General features: G+C 38.6%; 1 protein-coding gene across 3 annotated transcripts in view; it reads left to right on the top strand.

The window, feature by feature from the left end:
• The window catches only part of NR3C1 (nuclear receptor subfamily 3 group C member 1), a 199,968-nt gene extending 186,265 nt beyond the window's left edge, over positions 1–13,703 (top strand). For all 3 annotated transcript variants that reach the window (XM_040406053.1, XM_040406041.1, XM_040406046.1), the window contains 3 exons: positions 6,729–6,859; positions 7,748–7,905; positions 9,211–13,703. In XM_040406053.1, the coding sequence (XP_040261987.1) occupies positions 6,729–6,859; positions 7,748–7,905; positions 9,211–9,363 (442 nt within the window). In that variant the 3' untranslated portion in view covers positions 9,364–13,703. The remainder of the gene's footprint in view (positions 1–6,728; positions 6,860–7,747; positions 7,906–9,210) is intronic.
• The last annotated feature ends 2,522 nt before the right edge of the window (positions 13,704–16,225 follow it).

The raw sequence follows: 16,225 nt of genomic DNA, 5'->3' as shown, positions 1-16,225 counted from the left end.
GCTCTGGCCGGCACGGGACTCACCTGTGATGCGCGTCGTTTTGTCCTCGATCTCCTAGAATTGGTTATATTTTGTCACAGGGGGGGGCTCATTATAGTATTTATATGTTCAATGAATTTTGTACCAGTATACTTGAGAAAGGCTACTGTGTAGCCGAAACGTTGTGTATTTGTGTGTGCACTCTTGGTCCCCAAATAAAAAGTCACACTGGATATGCTGCTGTGAAACTCTCTCCTTATCTACATGCCTTGCATGAGGAGACTGTAGAAAACCTAGACTTCTACACTGATGTCCCTCCTGCTGCATGTTATACAAAGCCATCTCAGGCCACGCATTTTGCAGCACACGTTTCCTAGTGATTACAGTGTTAATATGACACTATTTTTTGTTTTATGAATTAATACTGAAGGGTTGGTTGGAAATTTTATGAGATTTTTATATTTTTTTTTTCTATATTGGAATTGCTTGCTCAGATAATTAACATTAATTACAGATAATGTGTTTTGTTTGGCTTTATTGGTCTCTTGCCAGTGACTACTTTTATTTGTTTACTTGTGCCAGCAACAGACGTATGGAAAAAAAAAAACAGTGCTATAAAAATAATGATGAACATAAAAGATGAGTCACGTGTATGGCATCTCTAGACCACACGTTCTTGCATACTTGCTTCCTGAGTTCACCAGACCTGGTGAATGAATATTAGACGTTTTTGTGTGTCACGGTTTAGAAATATTGGAGAGTTCTGTGATGTAGATCTAACACGTACTTCATGCCCTGGAATCAAACATTCCTTCCTCAAACTGTATCCCTTTTATGGCTGCCTTCTCTGTGCTTATGTTGCATAACACTAGTTCATTGCTGTAAACTGTAGAAATATACATTTGTGTGTGACCATAATATATACATGTTATCAGGACATCGAGATAAACCTGATTCTACCAGCTGATTGACGGCCTATTAAATGTACTAATAACAATTCTGGATACAAAATAAAGAAACCCCTATATTCCCTCATATGTCTATGAACATTTTAAACATTTCAGTATTCGGTTTTCTTAAGATCATGATTTGAATCCTACTGTGAGAGGAGAGCAATTTATGAAGTAGTTGAATTTGCATTTTATTTGCTGAGAATTCAGATCTTCTGGATGCTGGCCAGAGTGGACAAATCCCTGAATTATGTCATTAATCCCTCCCCACGATGATGTACTTTACCAACATTACCTTGCCCAGTAGGCAATAAGTAGATATGTGCCACAAATACAGTATCTCACAAAAGGGAGTACACCCCTCACATTTTTGCAAATATTTTATTATATCTTTTCATCAGACAACACTGAAGATATGACACTTAGATACAACGTAAAGTAGTAAGTGTACATATAACAGTGTAAATTTGGTGTGCCCTCAAAATAACTCAACACACAGCCATTAATGTCTAAACCGTTGGCAACAACAGTCAGTATACTGTTAAATTTTTGTTATCGCTCTCACACTCTTTCATACTGGTCACTGGATTACCAACACCCGGAAACTGAGCTGCAGCACGGTGGCCAAGACTAAAAAATATTAAATAATAAAGCGGTTTAAAAAGAAAAGTTCCACTCAGAACAGTTGAGTGCTCAGCGTCCTATCCAGAGGCTGTCTTTTCAAAATAGAGGTATAAGTGCTGCCAGCATTGCTGCAGAGTTTAAAGGGGTGGGGGGTCAGTCTGTCACTGCTCAAACCATATGCCACATCAAATTGGTCTGCATGGCTGTCGTCCCAGAAGGAAGACTCTTTTAAAGATGATGCAAAAGAAAGCCTGCAAACAGTTTGCTGAAGACTAAGGACATGGATTACTGGAACCATGTCCTGTGGTCTGATGAGACCAAGATAAACAACTTATTTGGTTCAGATGGTGTCAAGCGTGTGTGGCGGCAACTAGATGAGGAGTACAGAGATAAGTGTGTCTTGCCTTCAGTCAAGCATGGTGGTGTCTTGGTTTGTGGCTGCATGAGTGCTACCGGCTGTGGGGAGCTACAGTTCATTGAGGGAACCATGAATGCCAACATGTACTGTGACATATTGAAGAAGAGCATGACCCCCTCCCTTCGGAAACTGGGCCGCAGGACAGTATTCCAACATGATAACAATCCTAAACACCCCCCTTCCCCCCCTCCAAGACCACCACTGCCTTGCTAAAGAAACTGAGGGTAAAGGTGCTGGACTGGCCAAGCATGTCTCCATACCCAAACCCTATGAACTCCATGCACAAAAGAGTTAAGGCAGTGCTGGAAAATAATGGTGGCTATACAAAATATTGACACTTTGGGCACAGTTTGGACACTTTCACTTAGGGATGTAATCACTTTTGTTGACAGCAATTTAGACATTAATGGCTGTGTGTTGGGTTATTTTAAGGGCACATCAAATTTACACGGTTATACAAGCTGTACACTGATTACTTTACATTGTATCAGTATCATGTCTTCAGTGCTGAAAAGATATAATAAAATATTTACAAAAATGTGAGGGGTGTACTCCCTTTTGTGATATACTGTAGATGCTTATGCAAGTGCCCATATTACTTCAGTCACTGAAACTACATAAACACCTACAGTATATCAAAAATTGTTGAGACAGTTGTGCGTCAATAATTAAGTAAACAGAGTTACTGGGTTACAGTATTTTAAAGTGGTTGTCCAGGACTTAAATATTGAGGGCCTATTCTCAGGATAGGCTATCGGTATCAGATTGGTGGGGGTCTGACACCCCTGCTGATTTACTGTTTGAAGAAGCATTGTTGCCTCTTCATAGTATACCAAGTACAGCGCCATACATTGGGACCAAGCAAATCCACTATACATTCACTTGAAAAGGTCTGAGCTGCAGAGAGATTATATGGTATGCCACTGGCCCTGCCAACAGCTGATCGGGCCAGGGTGCTGGAGTCAGACCCTCACTAATCAGATAGGGATGACTTAACCTAAGCGAACAGTATTTAAGGCCTGGACAGTCCCTTTAATATCCAATAAGAAAAGTTGTATTTCATACAATCCAAGTAGATATAGTCAACAAACTGTTTTTGCATCTATACACTTCATTAGTCATACCTTTTTATACATTGAAATAAAATATTAGTTACCAGCCTGTCTGTTCAATAGTCAAAGGGCACTGTAATAGCTGAGAAGTATTCAGGTCTGGTTTCCCTTGAACAAAACCAAAGCCCATAATTATTTTATTAAGATTTTGTCTCATCTCCATAACTGTGGGAAAACTCAAAATAAGTCACTTACCAAATACATAACTTTTTCAAAAGTGTCTTGTTTTCCTGTTAGGCCTCCCACTTCCCCCTCTTTATTTACTGCTCTTTGTCTGGGGGTACAGTCACCATTGCGATGCAGGTAAGATGACCTCTTCTTAGTCTAGTGGCCAGGAACATGGGAGTATGCATAATTGTGCAAATGTTATAGCTCCCGATATGTCCACTGGTCTGCAGTGCCTCTGATCTTAGTGGGACAGCTCTAGGGCACAGTAGCCCCGCAGCTGTTTACTTCAGTGATACAGTGTGAGAGTAGCTGCTAAGCTCCAAAAAACTTTTCAGGGCTTAGACAGCACACTTGCTTTAAGGCACTGTTATCTCTATATGTAAATGTAGAGTGCACCCATACAGGCAAGCAGCGCTATGACATCACCACAGTGCTGTCAATCAAACAAAAGGTTACCACCCACACAGGAAGCAGAGTTATCTGGCACTGCTGAAGAGGTAAAAGCGGGAGATAAGACAACCCCTTTAATCTCATGTCTGTCATGCACATCCAGGTATGAAAGCTGTTGGGAAAAGGGTTACAGGTTCATTGTTTCGATATAGAGAGCCTTCTGGCATAAATTTCCTAACGGCATTGTCAAAGTTGCATAAAAATACGGGAAGCCCCTGTAAATGTGGCGAAATAAAATAGTCAATACTCAACCCTTTTCTCCCCTGCTTCTTCTAGCACTGCACTCTGGTACTCCCTGCGACTGACATCATCTTTCTGGCTGCATCAGCGACATTCTGTTACTGTGCAGCCAATCACTGGCCTCAGCAGTATACAGGACGCCACTGCTGAGGCCAGTAATTGACTACAGAGGAGATCTATGTGCATGGAAAATCACTGCTGCAGCCAACCTTCTGTACCAGTTTGTAACTCGTCTTGTTTATGATTAGTGCAATTGTCTGTATTATGTATGTGCACCCCTTATCATATGTACGAATGAATGGCGTTTTAATAATAATATTGTTTAACATTATGCAGGCCTACATATTATTAATTTGAATTACTGCAACTTTCATACTCCTCCTCGGCTAAAAAATACTTCTCAAAAATGGTAAGAGGAGTATTTTGTACTCTCCTAGAAAAAATGTAGTGCAACCTCTTATTATGGAGGTGAACATCTTGCTTTTGATGCTGTATTCACAGATGTGCTGTACAGCTACCACATGGACCATACAAACCTGTAGTGTGACCGTGACTCATATGCCAGTTTTAAAGAACCACTCCCATGGTACCATCTGTACAGATTCCAGACAACAATGTGGAGGATCGGCTGGACACAAACTGCGGAATGCTGCAGTTTGTGTCTAGACGATTCCCAGCATCATTTACCTGAACAGCCTGATGGAATTCAAATGGAGGTGTGAGACTAGCCTTAGATAGGACTACCCATTCTGTCCTTACACTTATGGCTTCCCAGGAAGCCAGTTTCTCCCCTTCCTGTGCAGATACTGAAGGAAGATTGTTAGCTGGTGTATCTCTGCCCCTCAGCAGCTCTTCAGTCCTCCCGCTCCAGCCCCCAACACCTCCTCCTCCACACCAGCACAGAATGCTGCAAGCTCATGTGACCAGATCTGGGATACACAGAAAAATGAAACAACGATCTGTGTTAGCTATTCTATAAGCTCCATTATGTTAGGAAATGAAATATAATAATTTAATAGATCATACAGACTGCCAGGAGGATTATCAGTGGGTGGAAACAACATTATGGAGGAAACGCCCACCCTCATTTACACTCTCCCCCTTAAAGGGAACCTTTCATGTGGATATTTGATTATAATCAAACTAATTATATACAATCATTAACTACTAAAAAGTGCCTTAGATGTATTCACTTACTGGTGTGACAGATGGTTACCTCATAATATACACACAAAGATGCCACATGCTAATGAGCTGATTGGAGTCCGGCGTGATGTCATTGAGTCCAGCGTTTATTTAATTCAGAGATATAGCCACTCCCCTGCCCACCTGCTGCTGATTCCTATGGAAAATAACTGTCAATCAGCAGCAGGTAGGATGGGAGAGCCAGGAGCTCATGAATATTCAGGACTCATCATTATCAGCTGGAGATTTTCAATACAGGATGTTGGCAGATTGACTGGGTCAATTAAAGAAAGTGACCCAGCATTGTGCTAAGAGAATCAGTCACTTAATTATGTTGCCCTTAGTTAGGACACCATAAAACTGGTGACAGGTTCCCTTTAAGCCTTTTTCACACAAGCATATTTACAATCCGTATATATGCACCGGAATATGCTGCTAATGTTAATGAATAGAATATTCACATGGGCGTGTAATTTCCGTCAGTATTTGAAATCTGCAGCATGTCCGAGTCTTGTGCGTATTTGTTTCCTTAATATGTCCATTATAGTATATGGGAGTGCATCAAAAATGCAAGGAGTGAGGAATAGGCATATAAATACTGACGTAATACTGATGGTATATCATCCAGAGCCAGAATACCGATGGATTTCCGTATGCTCATGTGAAAGTGGCCTTATGACAGCCGTACTCTGGGATTGTAGGCAAGACTACAGCAACGTGGGAACAAATTTTCACACAGCAGCAATAGAGAGAAAAGGCAGATAAAGATGGCAGACCAGCACAAGAAAAGCAGAAAGGAGACTTGTAGCAGGGATGAAGTAACAGTAAGAACTGGTTTGAGATACTTGTAGAGATAGCTTTAGAGAAGAAATGAGTTATTCCTTAATTTAAAAAGAAATGTACTAAATGTATTAAGAGACACACATCTGTTCACAATGATGTGGCATCTTCTGTCCGTGCACCATCAACTGAAATAAACGCCAGCTGAATGTAACATTTGTTTTTTTTCCAGAAACGATTCTGGACATGTGTGACCTGGGCAGGGAGGGTAAGCTGTGGTCCTCACCCGTTCTCAGGGATGGAAGTTTATGACTAAATTGACAACTGGTTATTAGCCAGGGTTGTATCCCCACACATGCTGACATTATCCAAGCTTTGCCGACAGTGACACTAATAGATCTCTGCAGAACAACCTTCTGTCATTACCACATTGTGCTATGGAAATTTACTGTAAAGAAATGTATTGCAGTAAAATGTTCTCTAGTAGAACTGATGGTAGTGTTATGCATACTGGTATTAGATTAATATCCCATGTGATGATATGCTGCACTGTGGAAAGGCAGTATAATATCATTACACTGTGTATAGGAAGTAGTTTCCCGTGCACAAGACTGAACCCCTAATCATCATTGTTTTCTAAAAGTTGGAGCTTGTTTTCCTAATATTTTGACGTAACTCTTTACATTTCCTTTTTTCATTCTATGCATCAGACCGTGTATCTGCCTCTTTCTAAATATAATGTGAAATAAGGTGTGAAACATGCATCCTTATTTCACTACTTGACACTGCAGGTCAATACTCACATCTTTTCTGTTCTGGCAGGGAAAGGATGCACTTACCCTACATGCAAGAGCGATTTCAAGACATGTTCAGAATTGTCAGTGAAATGACTCGCCTACAGGTTTCATATGACGAATATCTGTGCATGAAAACGTTGTTGCTTCTGTGTACTAGTAAGTATTGGTAGACTGTGTGTTTCCTCTAGATTGAGGCCTGTACTGGCGTGGCCTGGTCATAGTTAATTCCATTGTCCAAACTAACAGTTAAAGGGTGTCTAAACCTTTGTGGGGGGAAAAATCTGGTGTGCTTGGCTTTTCGAGGGTGTGGGGTATGGATCCATACTACTCACACTTATCCAGCCGATGAAAGCTTTAGGGGCAGAGCATTTTCAACAGCGCTTCTGCCCTTCATGTTTTTTTTTTTTTTTACAAAGGTTTAGTGACCCTGTAGAGTAGAAAATATAATTCAAAGCTAAAAGTTCATCTTCCAGGGAGACATCTGTATACCATTTCTCTAAGCTTACCATCTGCCTGCTTTTGGCAGTCCAGTGTTCTTTCAGTCAGTCAGAAGGATCCACAGCACTTGACCGTTTAAATAATCCGTTGGGTTTATTCAGAAGACGGCAAACATTGCAACATTTCAACGTTAAGTCTTTATCAAGCGTCGAAACTTTGCAATGATTGCTGTCTTCTGAATAAACTCAAGGGATTATTTAAACAGTTGAGTGCTGTGGATCCTTCTACTGGTTTTACTACAAGGGAACCCTCAAGCCAGGATCGGTATCCACGTGCACCTTCACTCTTTTTGGACCTATTGTTCAGATGTCCAGTGTACTTTACCCAACAGGTGGGCTTGGAGTGCTGCTGATTTCTTTTGATCTCACTGCAGTCTGACCGGCAGCAGTTACTCACTGGATATCTAATGGTAATTCAAAGCTGATATCTTCCCTGTAATACCTGTATGCAACAGCTTGGCATTAGACATTACAGAGGAGAATCTGCTACAATTTAAACTCGTTATTCCTTCTCTCTTACATTCCTTTTCTGTGTATTACTTTATAGTTCCTAAGGATGGCCTGAAAAGCCATGCACTATTTGAGGAAATCCGCATGACCTATATTAAAGAACTTGGAAAAGCCATAGTAAAGAGGGAAGGAAATTCCAGTCAAAACTGGCAACGATTTTACCAACTGACAAAGCTCATGGATACAATGCATGAGGTAAGTCTTTAGAGGAATATAATAGGAGCCAATCATTTCCTTGCTCACAGGAGAATGATTGATTGTGAAATTCAGATCCATGGGATCTTCTCAGCATTGTAGAGACATCTTCATATTGCATCCCTTCTCATTGCTGTTAACCTTTGCAATTCTTTAAAGCCAAAGCAAACCTTTAATGGATCCTTAACAGGATCTCCAGTGCCCAGTGTAGGAAGCTGAGCAGACGGTAGTTAATGATGTCACCACCACTCCATAAGAGACTGTGCCGAGATCTAATGCTAAGCATCATTACAGTCTCTTAAAACTATTGTTTGCCCTATGTTCCATAGTTATGGCCACATCTCACATGTTATTTAAAAAAATTACGCTTTTACTAAATACTACCAAAACTGCTTTCTATGTTTTATAATAAGGAAGAGAAAGTGCAACTGTATCTAAGATGCTCTCCCAAGCACCATGGACAGAATACGGTCAACTATGTAGACAGTGCCCCTTTTGACAGTGTCTTTCATGTTAAAGAAGTTTTCCAGTACTTAGGATAGGTCACCAATATCAGATCAGTGGGGATCCGACACCTGTCACCCTCACTGATCAGCTGTTTTGGGCAGCCACTGCCATTGATAGCTATACAGTAGTCAGAAGGATCCATCCACTGTTTAGTTTTCAACACCATCATACTGCAGCTCAGCTCTCATTCAGTTGAATAGGTACCCCAGCATGGCCAGTACACCGTTTCCAGCGCCTGTCTGAAACAGCTACTCGGCAGGATTGGACCCCCAACTGATCTGATATTGATGACCTATCCTGGGGAAAACCCCTTTAATAACTATATTGAGAGACTCACTACTTTCTGTCCTTCATATAAGGATGAGTTCACACAGTTGTGATATTGTTTCCATATAATTGCAGCCTTACCTAAATTGCTCCCGCTTGTCGAGGGGTTGATATATATGTTTATTATGGAAATGTGGTACATGCAGTTTACTTCAAGGGCAATATGACACAACTTAAACACTTATTTGTTGCCAATACAGATACTGGAGTTTAGTAACTTTGGAGACAATTGTAGGCAGCTAGACAGAAAAATCCAAATATTACAGGGAATGACAGAGCGTGCATTGTCACACCATGAAACAGACTGCACATCATAATGTCCTATTTACAGCTACAATCTAGCTATTGCAAGGGGAATGGCATTTTCACCAATATAAATGCATAGTGCTATATAATGTAATGTAATAGAATGCATAGCTATCTGTCATGTATTCCTATGTTTTATGTCACCATATTGTCCTTCATTTTTAGGTGGTTGAAAATCTTCTAGCCTTTTGCTTCTATTCTTTTACGGACAAATCGCTGAGTGTTGAATTTCCGGAGATGTTGTCTGAAATTATCAGCAATCAGATACCAAAATATTCGTCTGGAAATATCCGAAAACTTTTATTTCATCAGAAGTGACTGCATTACTAAAATCTTATATATAAATATATATATATAAATATATAAATACATAAACATAAAAAGTTGCCTTAAGGAAAGAATAAGTCAAATTATAGCTTTTACTGTATTAAAAAAAAAAGAAAAAAAAAGAAATCTGACGTGGTAATTGTCCTTAAAACGGTGTACCTAATGTGATTATGCACTACAGTTCATGTGGTTTACAGAGGGCCAAGATTTGGACTATGGAAATGAGAAGAATAAAAGATCATTAAACCAGAGGCTCCATTCTGAACATTCTGGTAATATCCTTAAGTTGGATGGAAGTTGTGCTACATTTTTATCATTGTTTTATTCTCCTGTCAGGTGTTTTTGCTTGTTTTTTTCCTTTCTCCCATGGGGAAAAATAAGAATTTGATTTCTGCATGTAACCTGCTGAATGTTTACAAGTGAATATCAGAAAAGGGAAGTTGTGCCTTTTAAGCTACTGTTTGGATCTAGCGTTTTCTCAGTTTTTACAGATGAACTGACTTTAGTTTTTTCTTACATCATCTTTTTCCTATTCTTTCAAGAATCCTGTTTTACAGATGTGGTCCTTTTTTAAGACTGGGGCAGCTCACAGCTTTCCTAACACAAATAAAATGTAACAGTCTTACACAGTCTGCCTTTTATAACTATTTTCACCATGTTGGCCACTTGGCTTTTTCAACTACTCTCCCAAACTAAGGTCAGAGTTGTATGGCCAAAAACATTTATTTTTTATGAAGTTGATGGTCTGAATCACGTACAATTCTTTTGTTTTATTTTTTATTTTTTTGCAAATAGTGTACCAGTTGTTAGTTCCAACTAGGAGTGTTTCTCCTGGGATCTGGTTCATATTCCCTACAACACTGTGCAGGTTCGAGCCTTGCCGTGGCAGGAACTGACTGCACGGTTGTTCTTAAATGGATTAGTTCCCATCGATCATGTGCCATAATTGCTCAGAGATGCAATGGTAGAAGCTGCTGTAGCCATTTCAAAGCTTGCCTATATGTATGCCTGTATTTGTAAAAAATAAAAATACAAAAAAAAAAAAAACTAAAGAAAACAATAAAAAAAAATAGCCATTCACAAGAATTTTTTTTAATCAGATAAAACTATGATTTACTTTATCAGGGTCACTACAAAGCCACTTTACTGCAGGGTCATAAAAAAAAAAACTGTTTAATGTGGTAAAAAAAAATCATCAAGCTACATTACTTTGTATAAATTGTTAACTAACTTTATATTTATACTTTTTACAGATGTATGCCATATTGGTATAATTGGAAATGTAGACAGAAAATGAAAGGGCTACTGCAGCTTGAATAACTCTTTGGTCTATCGCTTTATCTAATGTACAGAAACAAGTCCTATTGGGTTCAGGACAAGGCACTCAGTTAACCAGCTAATTCCAGATGGAAAGAGGCATGGTGGTAATTCAGAATGCAGAAGGTGTATGACATTAACAAGCTTTGATAGTTTTGATAGTGCTGATGTTTTATTGTGTGATTTTTGCTTCTGAAAAAGAAAAAAACTGGATAAGCACTTCGGTGAATCGAGTCTTTTCTCTGCATTTCTCTTTTGTACTACTTAATATATGCTATAATCTGCAATAGCGTTCAGGCCTTATTGTATTTAGGCCTAAAATTTTACAGGATGAATTTTTTGTCTCTAATGTCATCCTACAACAGCATTGAATGACATAACAAATGTCTGCTCAAATGTCAGTGACGAGAATCCATTAGTTTGTGCGTAACTAAATCCTCACATTTTACAACTTTTTAAAGTTTTAATAAATGGGAAATTTTCATATTTGTTTTTAGAAACTTTTTCAGGATTCAGAGACAAATCTGTGACTATTATTTTTGTCAAGGAGAATAAAAAATAGTACAAGCGCAATCAAATTCTGTGCTATGAAGCTTTAGGAAAGCAAATCAGTGTAATTTCTCAGGATTTCTCTGGCATAGTCCCACCACCTCCCACTGCTCTACCTCCTAGGTCTATAGTTGAAATCTGCACCTATAAAAGGATCACCCTATTTCCCAGTGATATCTGTGAATCTTGTCCATCATTCCCCAGAAGACAGTATTGAAAACACTTATTCTCTCATCTAAAATGGCAGTGTTAAGATGGAGAATTGTGTTAATAGGACACACACCCAACCCCTCACTGTACCAAAAGGTTTATGTTAGTGTCAGATTGTTGAATGTCAGGCAGACACTTGTCGGCTAACTATAGAGATAGCGATTCTCTTTCCTTGACAAATTTATCTATAATACCCCACCCCTGGTGGCTTATTTGTATGTGGTGTAAATAGCCTAATGTATTGTGATGTCCATATTTCTGTAGTGCATAATTTAGTTACCGTTAGTGTTGAAGTTTATTTTCTCTTTCTCCTTAAACCTTTTTATATGTTTTGAAATCTTCAATGCCTTAAGAGTTTAGTGTCAGTTTATCAGCTGTTTCCAGGGAATAAGTCTCAATCTATTAGTTGCACCAGTGGCTGTTGGGGAGCATTCACACTAAAGTTATAAAAAAGAAACTGCAACAACGACGACATGTGGAAATACAGCCTTGGTCTTTTAAGAGCTATTACCTAAAACCGATCGATGTTGTGTAGTCATTTATATCTACTGAACCTACCTAGCTAGCCATTCTTTGCTTTCCAGAGGGCACTGTATAATACCAAATCTTGCACAAGATGTGCCTAGTTCAGGGTAACTGTATATTGCTAGAGTGCTTTATTTGATAATGTGACAAAGCCTATTATGTAGACATAATTCACATATGATGTGACTGGATAATTTATAAACCTAATTTCCATGTTGTAGGGTGTAATAAACAGTGCTATGCCTACCAATATAAAGAGATGAGAGCGGCATAGATTTTATGTACCCCTTCAGAGAGACCTCATACCATGGGCAGAGCAGTTGCTTGTAGCAAATAGTCTGATTACCCTTTTCTTTTCTAACCTGTTCTGGAAGTACTAAAAGCCATTTTTGCTCTGGGCAGTAACTCCACCTTTTGTCTACATTTTATATATGAGGCCCCATTATATACCATGCCATGTGGGCTTCTAAATGGTCATTGCATTTAAAGAGCCCCTTGACATTTTGTTATCAAAGTTTTATGATATAAAATAAAGTAAGTAATACATTATGAATCCCCTGCTGCTTTTGTGCTTCTGCTTCTTGGGTCCCTCACTGGTCTATGTATCCTAGCCTCCATTGATGATGGTTTGTCTTGGACATTGATTGGCTACAACAGTCACATGCTTACTTTAAAACATCATCACTTGAGACTAGGATACAGAAACTGGCAATCGGCCCCAGCAATTAACAACATGGAAGCTGTGGAGGATTAGTAAGATTTATTAAAATATTATTAAAATAAATGCTCAGATTTACAAATCTTTAAAGATAGTGTAAGCTTACACGTGCTGTCTAGACCATGACAGGAGTAATCACACAGGCTCAGGCTGGATGATAAATCTGGTGCAGGAATAGACCCTTTTCTCTGATTCTATACCAACTATTAGCTGGCTTACTTTGAGACAGATTTTTAAGCCAAAATTATGTCACATCTTCGCTCCCCCTTTCCCTCTAAATCTCCATTTTCATACATGTTAGGTAAATGTGTAGAAACCCTAGATGCACCATGAATCTGCTTTGCAAAGGTTGAAAATTGCTACATGCAAATAGGGCTGTGAAGACATAGGTTAGTTATAAATTTATAAATAAGCCACATATAATTATATGGTGTTGCCTTTGCATTAGATTCAGAGTTACAGAAGGAGGTTAAAGAACCTAAAAGAAAGAGGCCAAGTCAATGAAATGAAGGTCTGAGGTCCAGTTCACAATTCAGTGGTTTGGTCGGTGAGTTCCATCTGTGAATGGGAAAACTAGAAGACCAAATTACTGGAGTGTGAACTAGGCCGGAGTCTGTAGTTTGATAGGTTCTTTAATCTTGTGAAATAACCTCTCATCACACCCCTCTGAACAGCTGTAGTAGATGATCTCAACATTTATAGATGATCACTTATTCTCCATCTCCATTCTTTAAAGGGGCTGTATGATATTAGATGTATCATTTTGGTGTAAATGGTACTGCAGCTCAGACACATTCACTTGAATGCACCTGACCTGCAATACCAGACATAGTACAGGGACAAGAGTAGTGATGTGTCTCTGGAAGGAACCAGAGATGTTGTGTATTATTATTTTTTTTTTTTTTTAGTTTTTCATAAATTCATTTGTAGTTGTGTATGTATATAAAGTTTGTCACATTGCCTCTGTAGCTGAGAAACTTTGGGGAGGGAGTGTAAAATTGCTTTAGTGTAAGATCTCTACTGCTTATGGGCTGACAAATCTGTCAAGAATTGACAATTAATTAATTAATAGTATTTGCACTTATTGACTCTCAGTTCTGTGCCCTTCTTGCTAACCACAGTAGTGGCCGGCTCATTGACTAGCATAACATCAGGTGGCATTGGGCAGCACTTTCACCAATTGATCTGTACTAGTTTAGAAAAGAAAGCAGTTTGGCCACTACTGAGGTGCCGCTCTTCCCTGAAATAGATGTTTAGTGAAAAAGTCTTATTATGGCCCTAAAAATGTGGAAAAATTGGCCACAGTGTGGTAAAATAGTGTATGACATGAAATGAAAATGAAAATATTATGGTCCAGTGTAATCTGTAAAAGAGAACTTTTTATGGGTTTTCTTAGAACTAAACATGCCAATAGTGCAATAGGTCTGAAAGTCCAAATAAGATTGATGTCTAAAAAAAAAAAGTCTATAGAAATGTGAGAGAAAAAAAAAGTTTCTAATGATGTAATCAGTCTAATTTTTTGCATGTGCATAAAGAAACTCAAAACAATGGGATTGATTTACAAAGATAAATAAGCTAGAACTCTAGAAAAAGAGGTATGCCTTAAAATGTGCCAAATTGCAACTAAACTTTGGCACAAAATATTGATTTAAAGTAAGCCAATGAAAAGGTTGTGTAAGTCAAAGAAAGTGTCTAAATGTTTAGCAAAGTGCACCAAATCTCTCTTGCTGTTTAAATCGAAGGGATACATTTTGCACAGTTAGCTCTAGTTTTAAGCTGTCCAAATTTATAGTGATATATTAAATCTCCCCATTTTAATAATGTACGTATTTCCCCTTGATAATTGACTGTTGTAACACTTTGAAAACCAAAATGCAAGTGATTGTTGGCATGAGACATTGAATGACCTGTTTTTCTGGTAAAATAGTTTTGTACCCAAATACCATATGTTAGATTTTGTCCCTTGTGGACTGCAGAAGGGACTTAAGTAATGATCAACCCAGATGACCTTTCTTATGAGGACTTATCGGGCCCATGGACAGTGGAGTGTAAGCGGACATTAGGTACCATAGTTAACTTAGTCGTAGTTTGCATCTGCTGATATTCATTGGTCATTTTATGCGAGAGATTCCAATTTCCTGGCAGCTTCCTAGAAGTTTGGTGTGAGCGAGTAGGGATTTATAAGTGTGTGAACACAGTGATTAGCATACTGTAAAGATTAGTTCAGTGCATGTGTTTGAAATATGCTATAAAAACTAAGCAAACCTTTGACATAATATTTCTAAAAATGTCATTGTAATATCAGAAAGGAGCTGAAGTGAATGCTCCCGAGGAGATGTTCTCCCCCACAATGCAGAATTCACGTCAGTGATCTTGTTGTCCATATCAGACAGAAGCCAACAATGGACTATTTAAGTATGTTAATTCTAAGTACCGTATGTGAGAAATTATATATTGCTGAACATTGTTAGCAACTCTCAGACAGCTAGTCTGTCTCGTAGTCTGTAGTGTGTGAAAAGGACAGCACTTAACTATGCCTTAGGTAGCCAGGGGTACATGGTAATGGACCTCCTTTGTGGTAACAGCTATATTTGAATGCTTGCTTGATGCATTATTTATATGTGGGAAGGCAGGGAGGAGTGTACTGTATTGTGTGATAAACTAAAACCACGTTCACAGTTGCTGCACGTGCGTTTTCCACATGGGAGCAGATTCCAAAGAAAGAAGAAAGCTAATTCAAAAATAGACAGGAACTTTCCCAAATATCAGTAACTCTCAGTATTTCATGTATAGGAATATTTTCAGTAATCAACTAAATTGAGTAGATTTTTGTTGCTTGCTTCAGTTGTCTTCATAAAATGTTCTAACAGGTTTGTAGGTTGATCTTCTGAACAGAGGTTACACTCTTTCACCTGTCAAGTAATAAAGGAAACTGAGCCTTTTGGCAATAAAAGTGGCAAAGGGCTGATGCATCTGCTCCTTGCAGCTTTGTTCATGGTTTCATTATAACTTTTAGGCATCAATAACTGGGGAGAGCTGAGCACAAAAAATAGTAGTCTCATCTTACTGTATATAAAATCTAATTCCCATAATTAACAAGCCATAGTCCTAAGATAAGGGGCACAAACTTCTATTTACTTGTAATATTATACAGTTACTTAAGCTACCAATGACCAGGTCTATTCACGTGTGCCAGTAGTCTGCCATGTGGTAAAAAAAAAAACAACGTAATTTTTGACCATGTATTATTTTTCTCTACATGGCATACTACTGATGAGTACAGGTATATTTGAATAATCTCTAAAAAGCTGTCTGTTTGCCTTATCCATATGGATGTGCCAATTAGTATACCGAGGAAGAGGGGGTCTGGGTGTAGACGAGCTTGCACACTTGAGTAAGCTAAAGAAAGCACTTTTGTATGGTTCTAGTGTTATTCATTACTTGTTTTGGTGGGATATTAGAATTGTTCCATGCAAGTATCCTTTTGTAAACCATGCAGAGAACATATTTTTTTTTTTTTATGTAGATGTCACC

The sequence above is a fragment of the Bufo bufo genome, chromosome 1, assembly GCF_905171765.1.
Source record: "Bufo bufo chromosome 1, aBufBuf1.1, whole genome shotgun sequence".
In the NCBI taxonomy this organism is placed as follows: Eukaryota; Metazoa; Chordata; class Amphibia; order Anura; family Bufonidae; genus Bufo; species Bufo bufo.
This window is presented reverse-complemented; position numbering and strand designations above follow the sequence as displayed.